Below are 25,619 nucleotides of genomic sequence, written 5' to 3'. Positions count from 1 at the left end.
TCATGAAACTAAAAAAAAAATTCCCCCAAAACCCCTGGGACTAACTTAACAACACTTATGTAAGGAGCTGAAAATTAAATACAATCCTGTTCGCAGAAAATATGTGAGATAACATGTCCCGAGGAAATGGCTCTCTCTCACTGTATCGTAGCCATTAAAATAATTTAATTTTGTATAATTTTTTTTTTTACAAAAGAAGGCATCTCTTTCAAGAGTGACCTTATCCACATGCTTTGCATAGGAAGTCCGATACAGCCTTGCCAATAACTAATTATCACTGAGGGAGGTGGACAAGTATCTTGAATACGTCTAGACTAAACCATAAGTGTTCTTGGAATACTAACAGGAACCTTCGGCTTGGATTCAGAGCAGCAATTTCCCTCATGCACAAGTAATTTGAGATATCTGAAAAAGCCAGAGAATTGCAAGTGCCTCAGCATATGAGAGCCAAAAATATTCTGCGTTCTATGAAATATATATGGAACAAAATGTTAGCTCATAGGAAAAATGAAAATGTTACAAATTTTGTATACCCAGGATAAAATGCATTGCAGTATCGTTTATGATGCAATTGCCCCTAAATGACCAATCCAGTGCAATAAGGCCCATAATTCATCAAAAATCTACAGGCAAGAAAGCAAACTGTGTAAGGGTTAGATTGCAGCAAGCACAGATCACACAAAGATCAGCAAAAACTTTTTGTTATGCCCCATATCTGGCAGTGACTTGGCCAAAATAAAAGTCATACTATTGTATCCACTGTGTCGCAGAGCTATTCTGAGTGGTGGCATGCCTCCGGCTCAGAGAAACCAGCAGTGAACCCCTTGTTTTTCTGCTGTTACCGATTTTCCACAGACACTTCGAGGAGAAATGAGCATATTTTCATTCAGAATATGATGCCATAGTTATCCCAGAATCTGACGATCTGTCCAGCACTCCATCTGGTTAGGTTTCTGGGATCTATTTCAGTCATAGAATGATTTTTATTTATTTTGTATCAAAAGCATCAAAAACATGATGATATGGAGAAGATGCTTGTATTGGTACACCCGATCACATGTAAACTTGACTCTTGCATAACCTGGTTAATTAAATCTAGCAGAGGTTTGTAAAGGTGGATCTAGGAGATAGAGCCAAGAGGAGATGACTTATCTGCATTCAGAAGTATGTAACAACTACTACTCAATTGATCATAGTCTGATTTTGGGGAAAATGCTTGAGCGTGTGATAGCCAGACTTCTGATGTTTTTGGTAGAAGTAGATTATCTGGACCCTTTCCAGTCTGGTTTCAAGCCAGGGCACAACCCCAAATCAGCATTAGTCACTCTGACTGATGATCTACTCCAGGGTAGCATTCTGTACTGAAACAGCTTTCTTGGAATTAGATGGAGACAAGAAATATGATTGAGTGTCAGCTGCATACTGATGCAGCAATAAACAAAGTCTAGCACTGAGAATAAAGATGAAGTCCCCAAAAGTTAAACAAAGAACTCTATCCAAACAAGTTTCCCTGATCACAAACAGAAAAACATGACATGAACCCAAGGCAAGAATCTCCTACTGCAAGCTCAAGGAAAAGGCAACTTTCTCCTGAAAATACAATGCTGCACCCACACAGAGCAACCAAAGAAGATAGCTTAAGAAGCCTATGGAAACACTATCTACCTGACACCTGGAATCCCTCTGTTTATTTTTCAAATGTTGAGAAAACCGTAATTGCTTCTGCTTGGCACTATCATGTCATAATTGAAGATGCTGAGTGATAGGCAGAAACCTGTTGTCTTGCACCTCCCTCACATTCCTCTCAGGGTCAGGAAAAGTCTCTGGCAGAGTCTCATGTGAAACATTCTGCCTAAGAGCAGATCTGTCTGTAAGAAAATTCCCATCATCCAGGGAAGAACTACTTTATTCCTGAGGAACTACAGAAGTACCGGGCTCCAATTCAGGCTCCAATTCAGGAGCAAAGGCCACACCGAAGGATCCTCCTCTCCTCCTCAGACTAGGTCTCAACACTACAAGTAGCAGACGCTGGAAAGATGCAACATAGTATTGGAAGGAGAACTTTCACATATTCATAGACTGCTTTGTACCCATATAAGTAAGACGGCTGTCTTTGATGCAGTGGAGAATACTGCACTATCATGTAAAAATTGGTCTCCTACTCCAGTGATCTCAAACTTAGCCCCCCCCCGCCCCCCGCCCCCCCCCATGTTTTGGATTTCAGTTCCCAGAAGCCTCAGCCATCTTAGCTAATAATCAGGAATTCTGGGAACTGAAGTCCAAGATATTTAGAGAACCGAAGTTTGGGAATCACTGTCCTACTCCATTAATTTTTAATGTGTGGAGGGCAAAGTTCTATTTTTTTACCATTGGTAACCAACTTCTTTGCCCCATGCACTGCTTGGGCATAAATGCAATGAGCAAATATGTATTCTATATATACATGTGTGTGTGTGTGTGTGTGTGTACGTGCATTTATTTATATGGGTCTGATTGGCAAATATGAACGTATTGTATTTTTTATGATAGGACCCTTGACATAACATGAAGTTTCTTACACTTCAGCCAAGTGTTGGGAATAGAAGACACTTGACTTGTTGAGCTTTTGCAGGTGCAGGAGTGGACAGTCTGAAATGAGTAAGATCTGCTGAAATGGCAGAACTAGTTTGCATTTTACAACATATTTACACACAAGATGACTTAGGTTTCAACCTAATGTGAGGAAAATGATAATTAAGCAATTTGAACCCAAAGCTTTAAAGTTCCAAAATATCTTTAAAATATACCCATGCGACCACTGTAGCAGTTAGGAAGTATCCTGCTAATGTGGAAAGCCAAACCTTCTCTTGTGCTCTACTGTTATCGGTAGTTCTGATTAAATTGGATGCTGGATCTGTTTTGTGAAACTGCAGAAGAAAATGTGTGGTTCTGTTTATTTGTTACAGACTCAAGCCACATAGCTAGAAAGAACAGCTTGAAACCAGAGTTATATAGTAAATATTTGCCTACACAATACTGTTATTAATTAAATTAAACTGTTATATTTATAACCACCCTGATTCCCCTCAGGGTATAAATAGGGTGGGGTACAAATAAAGTATCATCATCATCATCATCATCATCATCATCATCATCATCATCATATCATGTGATAACTAGAATTAGATAAAAGATGTAAAACAAACAATCTGATAATAATAATAATAAAGATGATCTTTTTAATGATGAAGCACAAGGGGAGAAGATAGGAAGAATATAGGATAATACAAGAAGATACGAAGAATTGGAGAAAGAAACTAGAGATACTATCAAGGAACATAGATGAATGATGCAGTAAACTGGAAAAAAATTACTCATATACTCATATACCACCTATAAACAATACAAACTATATATACAGTTGAGTCTCACTTATCCAAGCTAAACAGGCCAGCAGAACCTTGGATAAGCTAATATCTTGGATAATAAGGAGGGATTAAGGAAAAGCCTATTAAACATCAAATTAGGTTATGATTTTACAAATTAAGCACCAAAACATCATTATACAACAAATTTGACAGAAAAAGTAGTTCAATACGCAGTAATGTTATGTTGTAATTACTGTATTTACGAATTTAGCACCAAAATATCACGATATATTGAAAACATTGACTACAAAAATGCATTGGATAATCTAGAACCTTGGATAAGCGAGTCTTGGATAAGTGAGACTCTACTGCATATATATGTATATATGAAGATCTTGTAAAGTCATGTTTTTGGCTATTTGAATGAATCAATCTCCTGTAATCTGGTGGATTTCCCCTTTCCATTAATGGCTTTTCCAGTGAGTCACATTATCTCACAAAGTGTCCAAACTCCAGTAGCAACAGTTTTGTCATCTAAACATTCCAAAATGAAAACAGATAAAGTACAGATAATGAAATGAATGGATCCTGAAATGAAATCTGATGGTTCTGGGGAATACAAATACAGGCACACTCTCTGTTAACCCAGGCAACTCGGAGGGGGGTGGGGAATCAAAGAAATAATCTATACACATAATAAATGTGAAATCTGTGTGTGTGTGTGTGTGTACATGGCACGGGTGCCCATTTCGCAGACAGGCTCCTGCTTCCACAAACAGTTACAACTCCCTGTGCTGAGTAGCCACCAATGGCCCTCCCTCCAAGGTACATTGCAGGGTATAGCAGGGGCCATAAACATGTTCAAGAGCCCTGCCAATGTCTTTCACAAACACCATACTGTCCACCACCAAAGTGAAGGTTTTCATACAATTTCCTTCCACCAAAGATATTTCATTTCTCTTTCCATTTGTGTGGAATTTGCATGACAACACCCACTGCCTCTCCCTTAAACCTTTCCTACGGCACAAAGCAAACAAGAGTGAAATTGATTAGCAACTGAAGAACTGAACATACTGGAAGGATTTCGGGCATTGACTCAACATGATGGAAGTTGTTGTTCACCCCCCCCCCCCCACCCCCGACAATTGACCTGGACCACATTCGGCACACAGAAACCCATGACAAACAGAACATGCTGGAGAGATTTGGGGGGATTTGGGAGTTGTAGGTACTGGGATTTATAGTTCACCTGCAATTAAAAGCACTCTGATCCCCACCAATGATAGACCAGGACCTAACTTGGCACATAGAACTCCCATGACCAACTGAACATAGTGGAAGGGTTGGGGGTGACTTTTATTACTGGGAGTTATAGTTCACCTACATCCAGAGACACTATAACCCCAACTGACAACAGACCGAGACCAAACTTGGCAAACACAACCTCCATGACCAACCTACTGGAGGGTATGAGGGAAACTGAACTTCATTTCTCAGAGTTGTAGTTCACCTACATTCGGAGACACTGCTTTTTAAAAATCATGTCTGATACGGCAAGTCACTTCTGGTGTGAGAGAATCAGCCATTTAGAGACATTGCCCAGGGGATGTCCAGGTGTGTTATCATCCTGTGGGAGGCTTCTCTCATGTCCCCGTGTGGAAAGCTGGGACTGACAGATGGGAGCTCACCCCATATCTCAGATTTGAACTGCCAATCTTCAGGTCAGCAGTTCAGCTGGCACAAGAGTTTAACCCACTGCGCCACTGCAGCTCTCTGAGACACTGGTACCCCCACTGACAACAGACCGGAACCAAACTTGGCACACAAAACCCCCATGACCAATTGAACCTAATGGAGGGAATTGAGGGGGACTGACCCACCATGGTGGGAGCTGTAGTTTACCCTGCAGCCAGAGAAGACACTGATCCCCACCAATGATGCAACTAGAGAGCAAACTTCCCAACATGACAAACTTTAACCACTGATAGAGTTTCAGGGGGTTAACCTGGCATTATGTCAGTTGTGGTTCACCCACAACCTTATGCATTTCAGACAATTTTAAAAATGACTTTTTCAAATAACTTGGGCAACGCCAGATACCCAAGCTAGTGCTTTAAATAAAAGCCAACATATACCGTATAATACAGTAAAACTGTGTTACATTAGGCTTGTCTTTATTTGCTTTTCATTACAGTTATTTCATTACTAATATCAAGTCAATGCAGAATTTATGGTATGGCATAGTATGGGGTATTATGGCATAGTATGGAACTCCTGGTGGTGCAGTGGATTAAACATGAGCTGCTGAACTTGCTGATTTAAAGGTTGGTAGTTTGAATCTGGGAGCAGAGTGAGCTCCCACGGTTAGACCCAGCTTCTGCCAACCTAGCAGTTTGAAAATATGCAAATGTGAGTAGTTCAATAGGTACCGCTTCTGTGGGAAGGTAACAGCGCTCCATGCAGTCATGCTGGTGACATGACCTTGGAGGTGTCTACGGACAAAGCCGGTTCTTCAGCTTACAAATGGACATGACTAGACCTAATGCCAGGGCAAACCTTTACCTTTACCTTATAGTATGCAGTATAGTATTAGTCGGGCCCAAGATCCAAGCCTTTCAAAGATGATACAATCCAGTTTAGGTCCCAGGTCTAGAGATGATACTCTACAGTTTAGATCCCAGGAGGCCCAACATCATGTTTTTGATCCAGAAGATTTGCTACAGAAGGCTATTTCTTCGAAAACTTCACTGAGGCTTTCTTCCTCCAGCCTTTTCTTTCACACACTTTCCCTTTTCAGTACAGTAGAGTCTCACTTATCCAACATAAACGGGCCGGCAGAACGTTGGATAAGCGAAAATGTTGGATAATAAGGAGGGATTAAGAAAAAGCCTATTAAACATCAAATTACGTTATGATTTTACAAATTAAGCACCAAAAACATCACATTTTACAACAAATTGACAGAAAAAGGAGTCCAAAAAACAGTAACGTTACTGTATTTATGAATTTCACACCAAAACATTGCAATATATTGAAAACATTGTCTTAAAAACATTCACTACTAACAAATTTACTACAAATAAAGATAGAATTGCATAAAATGAACTTACAGTAGCAACATTGTTGGAAATTAAATCCATAAAAACTTCAATCCTTGCTGTTTAGAGAAAGAGCTGTGGATCAGGGCGGGAGGCAATGTGCGTTGGATAATCCAGAATGTTGGACAACCGAATGTTGGATAAGTGAGACTCTATTTCTTTTGGTAGCTTTACTATTGACGTTCCTGTCAGGCTGCGCTGCACCCCACCAGCCGCCAGGGGCGTTACTTAACTCACTCTCCGCCTCCCATCTATAGCTTAGACGCGCCGCTCTTGCCCAGCTGCCTCGACGCATGCGCACTGCTCCTCCGCGTCAGTGGTAACCAGGAACTCGCTCAGCTCGCTTCTCCTCCTCCTTCTCCTCCCATTCGCTTCGCCACATCGCTGTCTTTTCCCCGCCCACAAACACAAGAGAAGGCCTCTCCTCATTGGCTGGTAGACGTGACTGACTTTGCGTGGCGCCTCCCCTTTGTAACATCTTCCGCGCGCTCTTCCCATCCTTTGCCTCTCCTTTCCCCTTCTTTCAACTAAGGTGCGCGCGCGCTCGCGTGCTGCTGCTTCAAGGAACGTCATCCCAAGAAGCGCGAGACAACAGCGAGAGAGAGAGAGAGCGAGAGCGCGCACACACAGGAGAAGGGAAAGTGGCGCAGAGCGCGCGGGCGTCGCACCTGGAGCGCGCGCTCCTTTTCAAAGGGCTCAGTGGCTGAGGCAGGGAAAGCGCGCGCTCTCTCTGTTGGAAGTGAACGCGGAAATGTGCCCACGCTCAGGGCAGTAGCTGCAGCTGCCTCACCTCACGCCCCACTCCCACCTTTCTTGTGGGGTTATGCCTTCCCATATTCTCATTGTGGTAACTGCTCTGCCTCAAGTGCTGCTCCCCCAAGGACTCTGCCCCTTTGGTTTCCACCGCTCCTCCTGGCCAATGCCTTGTTAAGAGTTTGTGTGGCAGCTCGTCCTCTCTTCCTGGTACAGTTCATTGAGTCCCTGCCCAGACCTCTGCCCTAGTGACACCTACTTGCCCCTCCCTCCCTCCTTATAGCCAGGTCCATGGCATGTTCCCAGCAGCAGGAAGGAGGCAGCAGCTGCGAACCAGCAGCAGAGGACTGTGCAGATATGAGCAGCAGGAAAGTGGCTCTCATCACAGGCATCACTGGCCAGGTAAGTGCAGCCCATCTCTGTCCTAAAAGGCACAACACTTGTCTTTATAGGTGAAGCTGCACTAGGAAGCACATGGCCAGGTGGAGATCAATGCATGTGGACCCATTTCACATGGTTCCTACCTGGAGTTGAGCTACAAAGTCACATTCTCCCAACTAGGGTTCAGAGTAAGCCTCCGTATGATTGGGCGGCAAAGGTCTTTGATGCCAACCACTTTTTTAAAAGTTTTTTTATTGAGTCTTTTATGAATATCATAATAAGATAAAAAAAATGAAAGATATGGATTGGGGAGAGGGATAAGGGAAGGGCTAATGCCCGGGCTGTGGCACAAGCTGGTGAGCAGCCAGCTGCAGCCAGCTGAGACCAATCACTCTGACCAAGAGGTCATGAGTTTGAGGCCAGCTCGGAGCCTGCGTTTGTCTTTGTCTTTCTTCTATGTCAAGGCATTGAATGTTTGCCTTATATGTGTAATGTGATCCGCCCTGAGTCCCCTTCAGGGCGAGAAGGGCAGAATATAAATACTGTAAATAAATAAATAATGCTACAAAAACAAAAAAGAGAACAGCATCTATACATAACCCGATTATCTAAGAGGGTTTGGACGTTAGGGACAGGGTATTCAGTAGGAGGTTTAGACTTCCAGTCTTCTTCGTTGTGGATGCCAACCACTTGATTTAGTCCAGTGCTTGGGACCAGAAGTGTTTTGGATTATTTTGGCTTTTGCCTGCCTTGAAAGCAGTACATGTGAAAAAGATCTTTGAGTCCTCGTGGACAACAAGTTAAACATAAGCCAACAATGTGATGCGGCGGCTAAAAAAACCAATGGGATTTTGGCCTGCATAAATAGGAGTATAGTGTCTAGATATAGGGAAGTCATGCTACCCCTCTGTTCTACCTTGGTCAGACCACACCTGGAATACTGTGTCCAATTCTGGGCACCACAGTTCATAAATGGTATTGACAAACTGGAATGTGTCCAGAGGAGGGTGACTAAAATGATGGTCTGGAGATCAAGCCCTACAAGGGGCAGCTTAAAGAGTAGGGCATGTTTAGCCTGCAAAAGAGAAGGCTGAGAGGAGACAGGATGAGGGCCATGTATAATATCTATATATATAAAAGAGTAATGGCATCAGGGCAGCGGACAAAACAACAAAACTACAGGCCCCCCAACCTCAAAATTTGACAACACAACCCATCATTCACGGCTCTAGGTTGATACAACAAAAAGAAAAGAAAAATGAAGTCCTAATTAGAGAGAGAGGAATAATAGTTTTAACCAACTGCTGCCAGTTTGAAGGCTAAGCTCCACCCACTTGGTCTCCTAGCAACCTACTCAGCCCAGGGGACAGACACAGTTAGGCCTCACTTAGGCCTCTTCCACAGATTATCAGATTTTAACTGGATTATATAGCAATGTAGACTCAAGGCCCTTCCACACAGCTATATAACCTATTTATAATCTTATATTATCTGCTTTGAACTGGATTATCTTGACTCCACACTGTCATATAATCCACTTCAGTGCACATACTAAACATAAAGACAACCATACAACAGGCATTCAATACCACCACCTCAACAATTTCTCACAAACACCACCAGAAAATGCCACAGCAACGCGTGGCCGGGCACAGCTAGTATATATATAATATTAAATGTAATATTACTAATATATAGTAATTTAATGCTTATATTGTGCTATGCTAATAATATATTGTATGTTCATTTGATTTGTAAGCTGCTCTGAGCCCCCTTCGGGGTGCAAAGAGGGGGATATAAATGTAGTAAATAAATAAATAAATAAAATATGTGAGGGGAAGTCATAGGGAGGAGCGAGCAAGCTTGTTTTCTACTGCCCCGGAGACTAGGATGCTAAACAACAGTTTTAAACTACAGGAAAGGAGATTCCACCTGAACATTAGGAAGATCTTTCTAACTGTGAGAGCTGTTCAGCAGTGGAACTCTCTGCCTTGGATTGTGGTGAAGGCTCCTTCTTTGGGGGCTTTTAGCAGATGCTGGATGGCCATCTGTCGGGAGTGCTTTGAATGCATTTTTTCTGCTTCTTGGCAGGGGGTTGGACTAGATGGCCCATGCCCCATGAGGGCATTATTTCCTGGAGTATGAATTGGTTTGATCTTCGTGCCATCCAAGGCACTCTCAGAATTTTCCTCCAACACTACAGTTTAAAAGCATCTATCTTCCTTCAGTCAGCCTTCCTTATGGTCCAGCTCTCGCATCCATAGGTTACTATGGGGAATACCATTACTTTAACTATGCGGACCTTCGTTGCCAGTGTGCTGTCTCTACTCTTAACTATTTTATCCAGGTTGGTCATTGCTCTCTTCCCAAGGAGTAAATGTCTTCTGGTTTCCTGGCTGTAGTCTGCATCTGCAGTAATCTTTGTGGCTAGGAATACCAAGTCTGTCACTGCCTCCATGTTTTCTCTCTCTGTTTGCCAGTTATCAATCAGTCTGGTTGCATCATCTTGGTTTTCTTAATGTTTAACTGCAACCCAGCTTTTGCACTTTCTTCTTTCACCTTGGTGATAAGGCTCTGCAGCTCCTCCTCGTTTTCAGCCATCAAAGTGGTATCATCTGCATATCTAAGGTTGATAATGTTTCTTCCAGCAATTCTAAATCACAGTGTTTGTTCCATGTGAAAATTTTGAAGGAAGCCTTTTAGATTGTTGTAGTAAAAACAACACATTATGGCACCTTATAGACTAATAAGTTTTATTTGGTATATGTTTTCATGGTCTACAGGCCATTTTGTCAGATGTGTGGAGTGTAATCTCAGAGGGCCAATAATAATTCCATGAAATAAAGTGAGGTGTGTGAAGCTGTCTCTGGTTGTTGAACTTTGGAGCTTGAATCCTGTTGATCATCACAACTAGAAGACACATATTGAATCAACATTTGAATGTTAAATCAAGATTCATGGATATCTGCTTTATTTGAAGAATGTATTTTAGCTGGTACTTCTAGTAAAATTTAGAATACAGTTGTACAATGGTGCTGATCTGTTGCTGTTGTGTACTTTCATTTCTTACGTTCAGTGACCATATAATGGGGTTTTATCAGCAGATATTTTTCAGAGGTTTGCTTTTAGTTTTCCGAGGCTGAGAATGTGTGACTTTTGAAGTTCACTCAATGTGTTTCTATGAGGGAATCCAAATCCTGGTCTCCTGTGTTCTAGTTCCACATTCAAACAACTCTAGCACACTGGCACTCAGTCCTCATTTTCTGATCATTTAATACTAAATAATAGCATTTGGTATATCTTTTTTGATTCATAGTGATTTTAAAAAAACAACATAGCACTTCTTGGAAAGTACATACATATCAGAATGTCGGTGCTTAAAAATGAAATATATGACATTACATGAATTGAGATCTTGACTTTGTTAATAAAGTAAGATCCCTATATTTTGGGGGATATGTTCTTGGCTGAACTGTATTTTCCTGAATGTGAATATAACCAAACATAATTAAATTACCTGATATCGTATCCCAGCACACCATAGAGTTGCTCTGGAGGACCTAGAAATGGGAAATGAATTACTGTAATTCAGATCAACTGACTCCTGGGACTTTCTGTTCTCTATACTTGTTTTGAAATGGAGCTTGATCCCTGCAACTCTGTTATACCATATGCTTATGGAGCCCTTTTTCTTTGGCTTAGCATAGTGATGGTCCTACAATAAGAAATTATGTGTACTGTCCAAAACATCTGGAGGGCCAAAGGTTTAGCTGAGCAGTGAGTTAAAGTTTATATGGGGAGGTAAAGGTTAGGGTTTAAAGTGGTGTTCAGTTATTCATTTCATTCTGCCTTTTGAGTCTTCTTCTTGAGCTGAGGTTGCTTGGTGTTAGATTAATTAGAAGATGAAACCTTCAGTCAATATTTGGGGCTGACATGCTTGAGCTAACCAATATAATGTCACAAATGTTTACTGAAATAATTTCAATACATATACAAATTCATTTTCTTTAAAAATTCACTCCTTATTTCTCCTTGCATGACGAGTTTAAAGTTTACAGTTCTTTATATGTTATCACCATCTCTTGTTTGAATTAAACAGGATATGTACCGGATACCCAAGTGATTTACTGGATTGCAAACAAGATTGTAGATGTGTTAGAACAAAAGTGTATGTCTTTAGGAATGTGTATAGCAGGTCTGCAGAACATATGGGTTTTCCTGCTACCAGTGGGCAGCCTCAGGCCCTGCCCCAGCCTCACACCTTTTCCATAGGGTGCAAGGCTGGGAACGGGTGCCAAGGGAGAAACTGAGGCTCCTCCCCAGCTTCATGCTGTTCCCATGGAAATGATGTAAAGTTCAGGAATGGGCTGGGGATGCCCATGCCCGACCCCCTTCTCCTCAGAGGCTAGGGAAGTGGGAGGAGGTTTGGCCCACCCAAGGGTTTGCTGGGAGATCTTGGCCAAGTTCTGTAGGTCTGGTGTACACACAAAACTATAATTTGTATCTAAGCACTTTCCTGTTACATTATCTAAAATCCAAAGGTAATAAAGTTGCAATAAGTATCCAACTCATAAATATAGCCGTAACCAATTCATACCAATTCGTTTATCTAAACAACTTGTATCTATAATCCATGTCAGGTGAGTACTCTCATTCTGCTTCAAATCTTAGTGCACTTCCAGACAGCACGAAAATGCAGCTGTTAAATGGAGGACACAAAAACCCGGGGCCTGAGAACATGTCCCCACACAGACCTGTGGGTCCTGGGGTTTTCTCCCCTGCCTTCCTCTTGTTCCTGTATTGGAACAAGATGGAGGGCAGATGGGGGATATCAGGTGGAAGGTTGTTTTTAAAAAAATCAATTGGTTATGCGCTGGACCGTATACGCGCACATGCAAATATCTTAATATAAATTACAGGAGATTCGCCTGTGCGCATAAGAGGTTCAGCACATAACGGGGTGAATTTAAAAAAAAAAAACTTCCACCAGATTTCTCTCTTTTCCCAATTGTTTATTCAAGCTCTTTTTAATATTATAAAATTTAAAATAAAGAGTTACAGAGAATTCTAATTGCTTTCTATTTGTGCTTCCTTTAAATCAGCTGTGTGTTCCTTTCACAGCCCAATCAGCTAATCAGTAATAATAACAATAATAATACAGTAGAGTTCCGGTTATTCGACATAAATAGGTGGGCCGAATGTCGAATAACCAGAACTGACGGATAATAGGGAGGCCCTACTATCCTTCCCAGCAAGCCAGTTTAGGGATGCACCCTGTGCACGCTGCTGCCTAGCAGCGCACGGGGCTCGTCCCTGTGGCGAGCAGTTGGCTTAGGGAAGCGCCTGGTGCGCACTGTTGCCTATCAACGCGCACAGGGCGCCTCCCAAGGGGCGAGTGTTCGCCGGAGGGACGAGCTTGTCTCTGTGGCGAGCACTTGGCTTAGGGAAGTGTCCGGTACACACTGATGCCTAACAACGCGCACGGGGCGCCTTTCAAGGGCCTGGCACGTCGGATAATACGGACGCTCTGATAACTGAAAGTCGGTTAACCAGAACTCTACTGTAATAATAATAATAATAATAATAATAATAATATAAAACTTTATTTGTATTCCGCCCTATATCCCCAGGGGGACTCCGCTGTTCTAGGCTTTAAAAAAGTGGACACATGCTGGAGCAGTCTCCACAGCGGGGAGGAATGAAATCACGATTTTTTTTGCGAGTGCAGAGATATACAGTGATTCAAATATGCATATTTTCTGGTCAGAATTGGGATAATTTTTACCCCAAGTTTTTGGTCCGTTGCAGTGAATTTACTGCTAACGTCATGTAGACACCCTCCCTTTTAACTCAGGAAATCCCATTTTTAGGTGCTGTGTAGATGGGATGTTACACAGCACCTAAATACCTGAAACACCTGTTTCATCCAGTGTTCAAGCTATGAGGAAGGTAGACATTTGCACTTCTAGAACTTAGCATTTTATGAGTTTACTCAAGCTTTGTTTTATTTGCACATCATGGAAAATGTAGGGCAACCAGCTGTGTTTCATGCTGCAGAAGCATTTCCTGAAAGTCCAGCTTTAAAATAAAACAAGATATGCTTCTTTTACAAAGCTCATATTTATGGAGAGAGCTTAATATTTTTTTCCTATTCCCCTTTGCAACTTAAAAACAATGTTGTATATTTCAGTGCAATTGGCCATACCAATATTAGTTGAATGATAAGTCTTACATGAATGTAAATGGGAAGAAACTATTTCCCAGTTTTGTATGTATGTTCTTGAGAGTTTGACTTTATTGTCCATAAATAAGCTATCCTATTGAGGTTTGTGGAACACATTAAAAATCTTAGGATCCATGGGGAAATTGAAGTGGCATAGGGCTGGCTCCTTTTCCTACCTGTGTGTTGTGAGTTTCTGTTTTACCTGGCAATGAAAGATACTTATTGACTAAAAAAACATGGCAAACATGGAAGAGGAGGAGGAATCGGACCGCACCATCACTTATCTCAGAGAGATCTAGTTCTTTTTCCTATTGCTGTGGGTCATGGAGCAAGTGAAGTGATATGGGACTGGCTCCTCTAAACTTTATGATGTAAGTCTTTGTTTCACATGTACAACTAAAAATTTATGCCTGGCAGAGACCTGTGGCAAACAGTAGACAGCAGATCAGGTCCCTACTCCTCTTCCTGTGTGTCCTATTGCCCCCCCCCCCCTCCATATTTTGCTGGTGTGCCTTTGCCCAGGCGGAACAGAAATGGTACAGTGCTGGCTCCTCTTCATATTTGTGTTTCACCAGTCGAAGGAAGGGAGGTACTAGGTGGAACAGAGAATCACAGCATTCGTACCTTCTGAACATCCCTCTCTCCTACCTCCAGAGGATGGGGCTGCCATGTGCATGTTCACACAATAGCCCCAACTTCAGGAAGAAGCAGTGTTTAAAAGATTTAGCTATGTAATTTAGTAATTAATTGTATTTTTATGCTCATTTCCTTTTGAATTTGTTGTACCCCGCCTCAAACCATCAGGAGAGGTGGGTAACAAATAAAATTTATTATTATTATTATTATTATTGTTACTATTGTTGTTGTTGTTGTTGTTGTTATTAGTAGTAGTAGTATCAAACCCGTAAAAGTGGAATGCCATCTGTACTTCAGATTGAAAAGTTTATTGCATTAGGGCATGTCAAAATTGAAGAAGCAGTTGTGTGCCATACTCATACTAGACATTTTTCTGAATTAATTTGCTCATATTTGATTGTTTTCTACTGGTGGGAGAGAAGTTTTTTTTTTGTTGTTGTTTTTAAAGGATGAAGATAGGAGGAAATGGGGAATGGCCATTGTCTTTGAGAGGTTCTTGTCCTGCCACCATCAGAGTCCTTTTTGATGGGTATTCTTGATTGCCAAGCCCAGGATCTGGAGCTTCCTGCCAAAATAGGCAAGGTTGTATTGTCCTGATAGCTGGTTGATGCCTTATTCAGGTAGATCTCTGGCTATGTTGGGTTGCCGATGACTTTCTGCTGGTGCAGTGTTGTTAGGTGCTGTTGCTACTTTAAAGATATAAATGTTGACAAAGTGTTTTTCTCAGGGCTATGTTACTGTTAACAGATCCCATTCCTAAATGGCTTTCAAAAAAGGAAATGTGTTTGTTACACAGATATAACAGGATACAGTCTACAGATATATGTTTTCTTTAATTGGCTTCCTACAGCCTACTAAAACAGTAATGCAAGTTATTTATTGGTTAAAATATTTCTAAGTCAGCTTATATCAGAGGGACTCAAGGTGGCATTTAATAAAGTTAGTTTAAACAGTTTAAAATAATATGTGGATTGTTATACTAGGATTTTATTATCTGCAGAATTCATGACGATTTTTCCTTAGTAAGATGTGGTTTCTGTCCACAAATTCCTTTTTCCTTGGCTGCCTCATTGTGCTGTAGAGTTCTTGGGTTCTTGAACATTTTGACAACTTTCCAAATTTCTGGTAAGAAACCTTAATAGTTGCATCTGTTATATCTGGACCTTGTGACCTGCTGCCTTTAAATGTCAGTTCTAGAACAGGGTTGGACAACTTTGACAGGTCCACTTTTCTCTTCCTGGGACCCACTTGTACTTCTGGAAAAACAGGGTTTTTAGATGTTAAAAATGCAGGGTGAATCACAACTCCTGGACACTTTTCAGGCAATGCAGCTCTTTTTTTTAAAGAGGAAAAGTGTTGTCTAGGGGAATTTGGGGTGTTTATAGTCTGTAAAAACAAATTTGAGTACCAAATGTGTATCTTTTGCAGTGAAATGGCCTCCAGGGAGTCTTTGTGTTTAGTGCAAGGTGCCATGACATTGGGTTGCTGTGAGTTTTCCAGGCTGTATGGCCATATTCTAGAAACATTCTCTCCTGACGTTTCACCACATCTATAGCAGGCATCCTCAGAGATTGTGAGGCCTGTTGGAAATTGGGCAAGTGGGCTTTATACATCTGGAGGGCATTAAGATTCCAACCATTCATATGTGTATCCTGCAAATATTTAGCAAAATATTTTTTGAGAGTACAACAATGGAAACCAAAGTTGAATCCCCACTGTGTGACCTTAGGAAACCACTCTTTCTCAGCTTCAGAGGAAGGTAAAGGCAAACCTTGGAAAAAAATATGCCAAGAAAAGCCTATGATTGTTCCTCTGTGAGGCAGAATGACTTGCACATAAGAACAACAGGTTTTTTTTCCTTTTAACCACATACTGTTTCTCTATTTCTGAGGATTATGGGTGCTGCTGCACTGTTTGCCTGACTTTACAAGTGTTGATAGGAGTAAGATACCAGCCAAACCGCACTAATGTGCACTGCAGGAAAATAAAAGGAAGAAATACAGCCTCCCTTTTTGAACAAGTTCTGTTTCTGTGGATTATGGGTGCTGCTGCACTGTTTGCCTGACTTTACAAGCGTTGATAGGAGTAAGATACTAGCCAAACTGCACTGACGTGCAGGAAAATAAAAGCGAAAAGTATTCCCCCCCCCCTTTTTGATCAAGTTCTATGTCTATGTCAATGTCATGTTCATTTTTATTGTTATGCTATTTTTTCACATTTTGTTTAAAAATTGAATGCAGGGGCATCTGTGTACCCAGCAAACCCCTATCTCAAAGTGCTCACAACCTAAAATAGACAAAATGAAAATTGGGCAGCAGCACAGGAAAGGAAATGAAGAGGTATGGATCAACAGGGAAAGGACATATGATTACTTCAATTGCATGTACTTTGGCTTAGACTAAAATATAGGGACTGAGAGATAATTGAAGAGATTTCTGAAAGAGGTGAGTTTTGAAAATGACTTGGATGAAATATGGGAATATATAGCTCTAAACTGCATAAAAAGCCATATAAAAGTGGGTCCTTATTTGTTGTTACAGAAATGTTGTGACATTTAGTGACGGTTGCAAGCATTTGTTTTTGTATAATAAATTACAGTACATCAGATTATTAATCAGGATTAGTCTCTTATGTAAATAAGAATGATTGCATGTTTGAAATGTAGGAAATAGAAGTATTTAATGTGTTTCTGAAATCACTGCCTTTTCTGACATTTGTGCCACAACTGTACTGTAGCCGGAAACCAGGGCTTTTATGCCCGACTTCCTGTAATTGAGTTACTCTAGACAAATTTCCACTAGGCATTGTACAATAGATACACTGTTGAATTTCTGTGTGTATTTTGAGACTTACTTTCTTTGATTTCCTCATTCCTAAACTGCATTCTGTATGTACTGAGAATGTCTGCATCAAATAAGTTATGTGTTCAGTGCTCTGTATGGCATATTTCAGCAAATCAACACTGTTTGAAAGTATGTTTTGTTTATAACATTAAAACTTCTGTTTTGCTAAATAATTAAATTTATATTTGAATGGGTAAAATATAAAAAGGACCAATTGCCAGAGTTTGTAGTCAGAGATGTGATTCATTAGAATATAAGAAGTAAAAAGATTATAAGCATGGAGCAGGTCCATCGCATTTGTATCAAATTGAATTTTTTTCTTGAAACTTACCTCTACTAAATGCGAAAAGCATTACCTAGATATATCATTGTCCTTACTGAGACTGTCAAAGTTAGATTCTCAAAAGTCAATCTTTGTTAATATGCAGTTTTAATTTTTTGGCTGATATGAATATGCACAGTGCATGTCTTATTTAAATCTCTTTTGCTTGCAAATGTACTGTTGATCTGTAGAGAACCCTCAGGAGTCATGTTATCATGCCTAACTTGCGTTGACTCAAAATTTACAGTTTCTAGTGTCATATAACCTGTGTTCAGTAAAATTGCCATTCAAAAAGATAAATACTATTACTATAGATGCTTATTGTTTAACAAGAGCTAATTGAACTACTTTTCATCTATGGTTGATATATTCTGACTTTTACCTGTTGGTTGATCAACAATATTTGAAATTTATTTGAACAAAAGTCTGATAACTTCATATAATCATTGTTACTTGGAGTAGCTTTTATCTAGATGTTTGGCATCATCATGTGGCTTAGCTTGAAGAAATATCTGATCCACTCCTATTATTTATTTCAAATATTTCCATCCCACACCATGTCGTGGGATCTCTGGGCAGCTTGTAGTGAAATTACTTTGTGAACAGTAATGTTCACTGCTTCCACGGACATAAATCTTACTATTTTTCTGAATCGGAGGTGTATGCTGACTGATACTAACTGTGGCATTGCATGTACAGTACTATACTCCTTTTCACTAATTTGATATCCACTTACCCATGCTCCCCTAATATATTACCTTTTGGAAGTGTTTGTGGGTCTCTCTAGACCTTCCATAGTGTTTATATCAGGCATAGGCATACTTCGCCCCTCCAAGTGTTTTGGGCTTCAATTTCCACAATTCCTAACAGCTGGTGGAAGCTGAAGTCCAGAACACCTGGAGGGCTGAAGTTTGCCCATGCCTGGTTTATATGGTATGCTTCCGGCCCAGGTGTGGTCAAAATGATTCCAGGAAACCACAAAGTGGGTGAATTTGAATTTTGGAAATACCCCCTTTTGGATATAGAGCTTTGACTTTATTCCAGTTCAGTGCACTGTGTTGAATACACTGTGATTTAGTAAGTATTCACTGGAAAGGATCTGTCTTAGCTTTTAACCAAAAGCAATGATATAATGTGTATTGTATTTATTTACATCCCAGCTTCTGAGAAACAAGTGTAACTTTTTATAAAGTTTACTTGTCTTGTCTCATTATTATTTGGGATCCCTGCCAGTGACATCTCCCTTCACTAATGTGCCTTCTGCTTGAAAACAAGATTCTGTTTAATCCAGAAAGCCACATGGATTATAAGAGATGTGTGTGTGTAGATCCTCTATCTTTTTGCATATCAGTTTGTGACATACCCCTAAACCTTACTTGGCTGGTTGTAAATAAAAGGTTTAAGCAGTGGTTTCAACCTCTTAATATTAATTTAAAAGCTCCTTGGTTAGTGCTTAGTCATGGGTGCTAAACCTATTTTCAGAACAGGTGAAAAACAGAGGTGAGAAACAGAGAAGTCACAGTAGAAGTAATACCTGATATAGTTTTAGAAGAACATGGGTACTGTCAGATAAAATGTTCCAGCCTTTTTTTGGGAGTGGTAACCGGACTGGTAATTCTTAAAGATTTGGACTAAGAGAATTAGTATTGATTTTATATGTTGTTATTTCTCAGTAAATCTTTCCTTGAGAATAATTGATGTTACCTAAAAGGTTAAAAATGTAAGTTGCTTTATAATAAGAATATTGGAATTTACAAAATGAATGGGAAGTAACTGACTTGTGCCAGCTTTAATACTTTAATTACCTTTCAAAATACAAACAAACTAATCAGAATTTGTTTTTGAATAATTAAAGATAATATTTCTTCAAACATCTGGATGCTAAAAGAAGTGTTCTTCCTCATACCTAATTTTTAATACACCTTTCACACTATCTTCAGCTGAAACAGAATACTCTCTTCAATTAAGATAAGAATCAAATATTTGGATATCTCAGTGCAAGCCTATCTATCATTTTACTAAAAGAATAAAAAGAAATTAAATCCAATATTCAAAAAACTCATTCCATTAACAGCGTTTAGATTTTTAATCAGATTTTGGCTCAGGGAATCATCCTTATTGTTGCTCCATCATCAGTCTGCTAATCATATTTCACAGAGCCTTCAAATGCATATTTCTGAATTCTTCAGTTATTTCTTGATTTAAATGGAATGTCATAACATTATAATACATTGTTATATATGAAGGGAAATAAATAGGTACTTCAATACATGCTCAAAATGTTAATGCTGTGTGTAAAATAAATGTGTTCTCTCTGTGCCAATAAGTCTATTTCAAATACATGTAGAAATGGGAAAGAAATGTACTTTAAATTGAATGTCTAGACAGTAGAGATCCACTTCCTCTTAGGGAACTGATTTCTCTAATAATGTGCTGGAATTGCTCAGGTGTACCAAAAGAGAATTCTTCTAGAGTTACTTCAGAAAAGCTTTTTGAGTTCTGAACAACCTAGATGCTTTAAATTGTGCTATTCAAAATCTCCCAGATTTTGCAGTGCTGGTTTGGATAAAGGTACAATATAAATTAAGTAGTTCTTTTACTTTTTATTTATAAGGCCTGTATAAAACACAGGATGAGAGAGAAAATATTTTAGGAAATTCATATTCATATGGGTCAGTCATTTGTAGTCTGCAATTGAAAGCTGGCAGAGTTTAAACTGTGAATTATTCTGGTTTTTAATATAAAACTTTCTTCATTTAAAGTTTTGCTAGAGAGACCTTACTATCATTGCATATGTTAGATGAAGGAGTTGATGGTTATCTTTATTTGAAAGTTATATGTGCCTTAACAATGAGACTTAAGAATAGAATACTATGTATCTGTGTTGTTTGCATGTAAAATATCAGTACTCTTGTTGGTAGTAGCAATGTGGTAATAGTCATGGCACTTCGTTTTGTTGTCATATTTATTTTAACCTTATTTTATATAGTATGCTAAATCATGCTTTAAATACATTGGATCTTGTCCTTTCAGGAGGAAAAAAATTAGCAACATTGATGTAAAGCTTTTTCTGATTTGAATATCTAAGCATGTCTATGAGCTTCTTTCACATGATTTTTATATTTATTTACCTCTGTGCAGGTGATATTACAACTTTCAACCAAAATGCCACTGATGCATAGTATTTATTTCTTTAAATCACTGTCATTTAATTTAAAATAAAATTAATATTTTGTGTTCTAAAAAGAAGTTTATGCTTTCATTGGTCCTAAAAGTCATTTCACACAGCTATGTTTATGTTTGTTTGTTGCCAGTGAAGTCTTAAGGCGAAATTATCTCTGGTTACAGTCTGAGATACTGTAAATTTATTCATAAGTTTTCTTGTTTGTGTTTTCTGTTTTGTCTGTTGCTGTTTGTCTTATCACAAAACCAGATATTTATCTGGGGAGACAGAAACTGTTCTGTTGTACATATGCTACCAAAGAAAATATTGACTCTTTGTAATGTACTGACGGTTTATCTAGATTCTTGGTGGATAGAGACTGTCTTGCTGGAAGGAAGGGAGGGGAAGAAGTATTCAGCAATTCTCCCTGCAAACCCCCCCCCCCCCCAATGCTATAAATGGGCAGCAAGTTGTCTGGGAGATGCAAGGGGAAATCAAAACTGGGAGGGGGAGATCTGGGTCTTCAAATGGAAGGAGTGTTTACATTTGAAGAAGGAAACCACCTGTATAACTGTTGCTGCTCAATTTCTAACTACTTAAAGGAGAGTAAAGTTGTGGTCTGATAGAGACTGAGTTTAACAGAGGACTTGTTCTAAAGCCAAATATCTGTGGTTTGAAGAGAAAACTTATGGAAGAATGCATTGTCATATTTGCAGAGGTTTCTACCATTTTCTTCTGTTTTGGGTTGTTTGTTCCATGAAAATAATTTTCCTTCAAACTTTTTATTTGTATATACACATTCAGTTGTACTCACATGTGTTCTATGTTCTTTCAAAAACCATCATGTGGACTCTACCCTCCCAAAGATCCTGCTCCTAAGAATAGTGCAGTGCCATTCAAAATAGGACATAGTCCTATTTGCAACATCAGAATCTCCATTATTGTGGTATCAATTAGTTAGGTCTCAGGACTGATTTACATTGACGAACTACAAGAAAAGGGTCAATGTTTTTGTACTGTTAACACTTAACCCTGTGTACCTAGAACACATATTACACTGATTTCACGTAAATAATATGTTAAATGATGATGGAAACAGTTCCACTCCATTTTCACAAGGTTAAGCAATTATCTTTTGTAAGAAATAGGCAAGCAGGTAAGAGCACAGCCATTGTAATATATTTCCAACAGGTAATTCAGACAAGTGGCTCAGAATCCTACAAGTTGCTAATGGTATTGGAAGCCACTGAACAATATTTTAGGCAAGCTAGAGTAAGAAAGGGTTTTGGGGGGTATTTTTTCAACCTTAGGACTGAAAGTGTGTGAAATTAGGTAATATTTTATTTATCTTCTCTCTGTATGGAGAAGTGACCTTTCATGTGATTTGACAATGTAGTCATTTGGAGATGAAGAAGTGCCTTAACTTTCTATTCTTTTCCAATTGTAATTTAAAATATATATTTTGTTTATTTAAATATAATATGTCTTAGTTGATGTATCTCATACATTTTGATACATCTTAGAATTACTATAAAATTATAATCTTGTGTTTTGTATATGATATAATATGACTGTTCGGGGGGGGGGGGGATTCATAGAGTAAGACAAATTAGCACATTTCTGTTATTAAGCCTGGCATTTGAGTGCAAAGCCAGATGGTAAGGATCTACATCGGGTAGAGTAACATGTGGTCTTTCCTATTTTTACTATTCCCATCACCGCTATACATTGCTGGGCTGAATTTTCATTGTGAAACTAGGCATATATGTGGTTATTGCCAGGTTCCTGAGCTACATTATGTTGCAGACCACAATTTGGTTTAAAATCAAGGCACATGGCATCTCCTTAATTTGCTAAAATTTAAATAGCAGGGAGTTCTGCTGCTACTGCACTATACAGTGGCAGCTATAAGATGAACTCCCCGTGAAATTGTGGATAGTTATTCAGAACCACATAATTAATTGCTCTCTCCCACGTTTAAATCTTATTTGATTTGTAACTACCTTAAATACATAAATATTAAGCTGTGTATGACTCCCTGAACTATAAACCACAAGGGAAAACCTGGTTGATGGCTAGTTTCAGTAAGGTACAATTGTATTAAAATAATACTCCATTTATAATGATATGTAGAATTACCAGTTTTTGTTCTGGAGAAGACTTTGCAAATACCCTTGAACATTAAAATGTCAGCTGCATTGATTCCAACAGAAGGTGTTTCCAATTAAGCAGGATTATGATCACTACCATAGCATTTAAAGGAGAGATTATAATGTGTTCTTTCTAATAGGCAGTACTGTTGCAAACTCTAATAAGTGAGGGAAAGCACATGCTGTATCTGTTTAGAATGGATAAATGCAGGGATACTGTATATGTACCATGTCTTGAAATGTGGCCCAGTGTGTTGGGATATGTTGTAATTCTCATACCCTTGAGAGAGAATCATTCGATATGTTATACATCTTGGATATGAGAGTTGCTCTCTTTCAGTATTGGTTTGCTAATATTATTTTTTCTCAGATGTGATATTACCGGAGGCCTTGAGGAAAAGTTCATGTCCAGATTTATCGCACAAATTGTGAGAGGTGGTAATACCCAGTGCTTACTGTGTAACACTTAGGCTCACAATGTAGCTTTTGAGATAGTCCATCTGTGGTGTAACCAGCATCCTGCAGCAGGTTTCCAGAAGCAAATGAAATGTGGCTTTATTACCACAGTATTGCTGAGTTTTACTATGTGTGAATTCTGTAGTGTCAAATTGGCACCTGGGAGGGTAGAGGTGAGATTCTGTTCAAGAATATATGTTGACTGAATGCTGTATTCCACTGCAATGAAACAACCATGCCAGCAGATGGCTCAATAATATAGGCTGGGAAATCCTGGAAAGATACTTGTTCTCTTTGTGTTGCTGGGTTCTGTAAACATCTGAAATGTTGTTAAAGCTGTTGTTCAATTTAATTGTATTTTAGCATTGAAAACAGAAGTTTTTGCTACATTATCTGTATTTTTGTACAGCAAAAACAAAAACATGTATATAAAGACAATTTAAAATAGATATGTGCAAATTAAATTAAGTTTCAGGGTTGTTGTATGTCTTTCGGGCTGTGTGGCCATGTTCCAGAAGCATTCTCTCCTGACGTTTCGCCCACATCTATGGCAGGCATCCATACCTCACAACCTCTGAGGATGCCTGCCATAGATGTGGGCGAAACGTCAGGAGAGAATGCTTCTGGAACATGGCCACACAGCCCGAAAGACATACAACAACCCTGTGATTCTGGCCATGAAAGCCTTCGACAACACATTAAATTAAGTTTCTTAGTTTTCAGCCATGGAAACTAAGCTTAGCTATATCATGGATATTCTTAACTTTACAGCATCTTGAAAAAATATTAATAGATGTCAGCCTGCAATATTTGATGATGGTTGGAAACAAACATACTCAATTTTCCAATTTTTATTTTATATTGCTGTCATGCTTAATAGGAAGGCCTTAGAACTTCTAGATAGGAAGGCAATATTAGAACAGAAAATAAATTTCAGAGTAGATTTCTACTCTTGGTGTTATTTTTAACCAACAATAGGAGGATTCTGGAGAGGGAAATTAATTGTCAAACTTCTCTGGTAACCATATGCATTCAAATTCTTGTTGACACGGGAGGCTGTTACAATTGTAGGAGAAATGGTCAGAATTTTAACTGATACTATTCAGTAGCACAAAGATTGGAAAAGGTTATGGGGAAAATAAGTAAAGTATTTAGATTGTGTAGAGCAGAAATATTTTTACATAGATTTTGTTTTAGTTTTGATTATGTTATACTTTTGATTGTGTCTTAAACCAAAGCAATTGTGTTCTGCAGGAAATACTAGTATGGCTTTGCTAAGATATTCTGCTTCTTTATGCAGATCAAAATGAAATATGATAGCACATGCTTGTTTTTGCTTGTTGCCCACAATGTATGGTGTTGCATGTGTAGAGAAACAAAACAGTGTAAATTAGGCATTGAGAAGAGTTTATTAAAGAGTATTAAGTCAAAATACTAATTTAAGTTGATTAGGCTTTTTTTTAGTATTTTAATATAAATTCAGTGAACATTGTGGTCTAATCGTGCTGATAATCCCACTAATAGCTCTAGTTGGGATTTACAGTTCAGTTTAAGTCTTTAGATTCTTTACTGGTGTACCATAATATCTAGTGATTGTTTAAGCTATGAGTTCTACTAGGTGGGCTAGAAAAACCACTGTTCAGTCTGCTTCACTTCCTGGCCTGTCGCAAGATGGTTGTAAGAATTACCAAGGCAATGTTTGCAAAATTTTCCAAACACTTGAAATATAGATATATTGAGTAGGATAAAGACTTTAGATTGTTTCTATCAACATAAGTACTGTATGCATAAATCTGGCCATTAAAATATGAATAATATATGAATAAATATGTTTCAAACTATTCCCTAAATCCAATGAGCCATTAATTGTGAGGAGGTACAATGGGCATCATGTTTTGAAAATGCTGTGAGTCAATAAATTTCTCTAGAGGGTCTCTGTATAACGGATGTTATATTTAGCCACCCAAGAAAATTAATTGCTTTCTGTTTCAAGGTTTGTGGCTTAATGATTCCAGGACTATATTTAGATGACACTGTGATATACTATCTGGTTATTCCTAAAAAGGCAGGTATTCCACCACAAAGCAGTTAGAGTTAAATGTAATATCTAATTCAAAGTAAAGCAGACATGTTGAATCCATTGCTGAATATTATTTGACTGTTAGACAATTTACTCTAGTTGGGATTGACAATTGGGATTTGACCTTAATGTTTAGGAGCCGTGGTGGCGCAATGGGTTAAACCCTT

At 39.0% G+C, this 25,619-nt stretch overlaps 1 protein-coding gene and 1 long non-coding RNA gene across 3 annotated transcripts in view; one reads left to right on the top strand and one right to left on the bottom strand.

Moving 5' to 3' along the window:
* LOC134298221 (uncharacterized) overlaps nucleotides 1-6,853 on the bottom strand; it is a 110,594-nt gene extending 103,741 nt beyond the window's left edge. The window contains exon 1 of one of the 2 annotated variants that reach the window (XR_010005177.1): nucleotides 6,458-6,853. This is a non-coding gene — a long non-coding RNA (uncharacterized LOC134298221). The remainder of the gene's footprint in view (nucleotides 1-6,457) is intronic. The other variant, XR_010005175.1, reaches the window with a different exon arrangement.
* Nucleotides 6,854-7,099: 246 nt separating this feature from the next.
* The window catches only part of gmds (GDP-mannose 4,6-dehydratase), a 330,217-nt gene continuing 311,697 nt past the window's right edge, over nucleotides 7,100-25,619 (top strand). Inside the window, exon 1 of the mRNA XM_062977684.1 lies at nucleotides 7,100-7,600. Coding sequence (XP_062833754.1) covers nucleotides 7,490-7,600 — 111 coding nt within the window. The 5' untranslated portion in view covers nucleotides 7,100-7,489. The remainder of the gene's footprint in view (nucleotides 7,601-25,619) is intronic.

The sequence above is a fragment of the Anolis carolinensis genome, chromosome 4 (genome assembly GCF_035594765.1).
Source record: "Anolis carolinensis isolate JA03-04 chromosome 4, rAnoCar3.1.pri, whole genome shotgun sequence".
NCBI lineage: Eukaryota > Metazoa > Chordata > Lepidosauria > Squamata > Dactyloidae > Anolis > Anolis carolinensis.
Note: the sequence above shows the minus strand (reverse complement) of the source record. Positions and strands in the feature narration are given on the sequence as shown.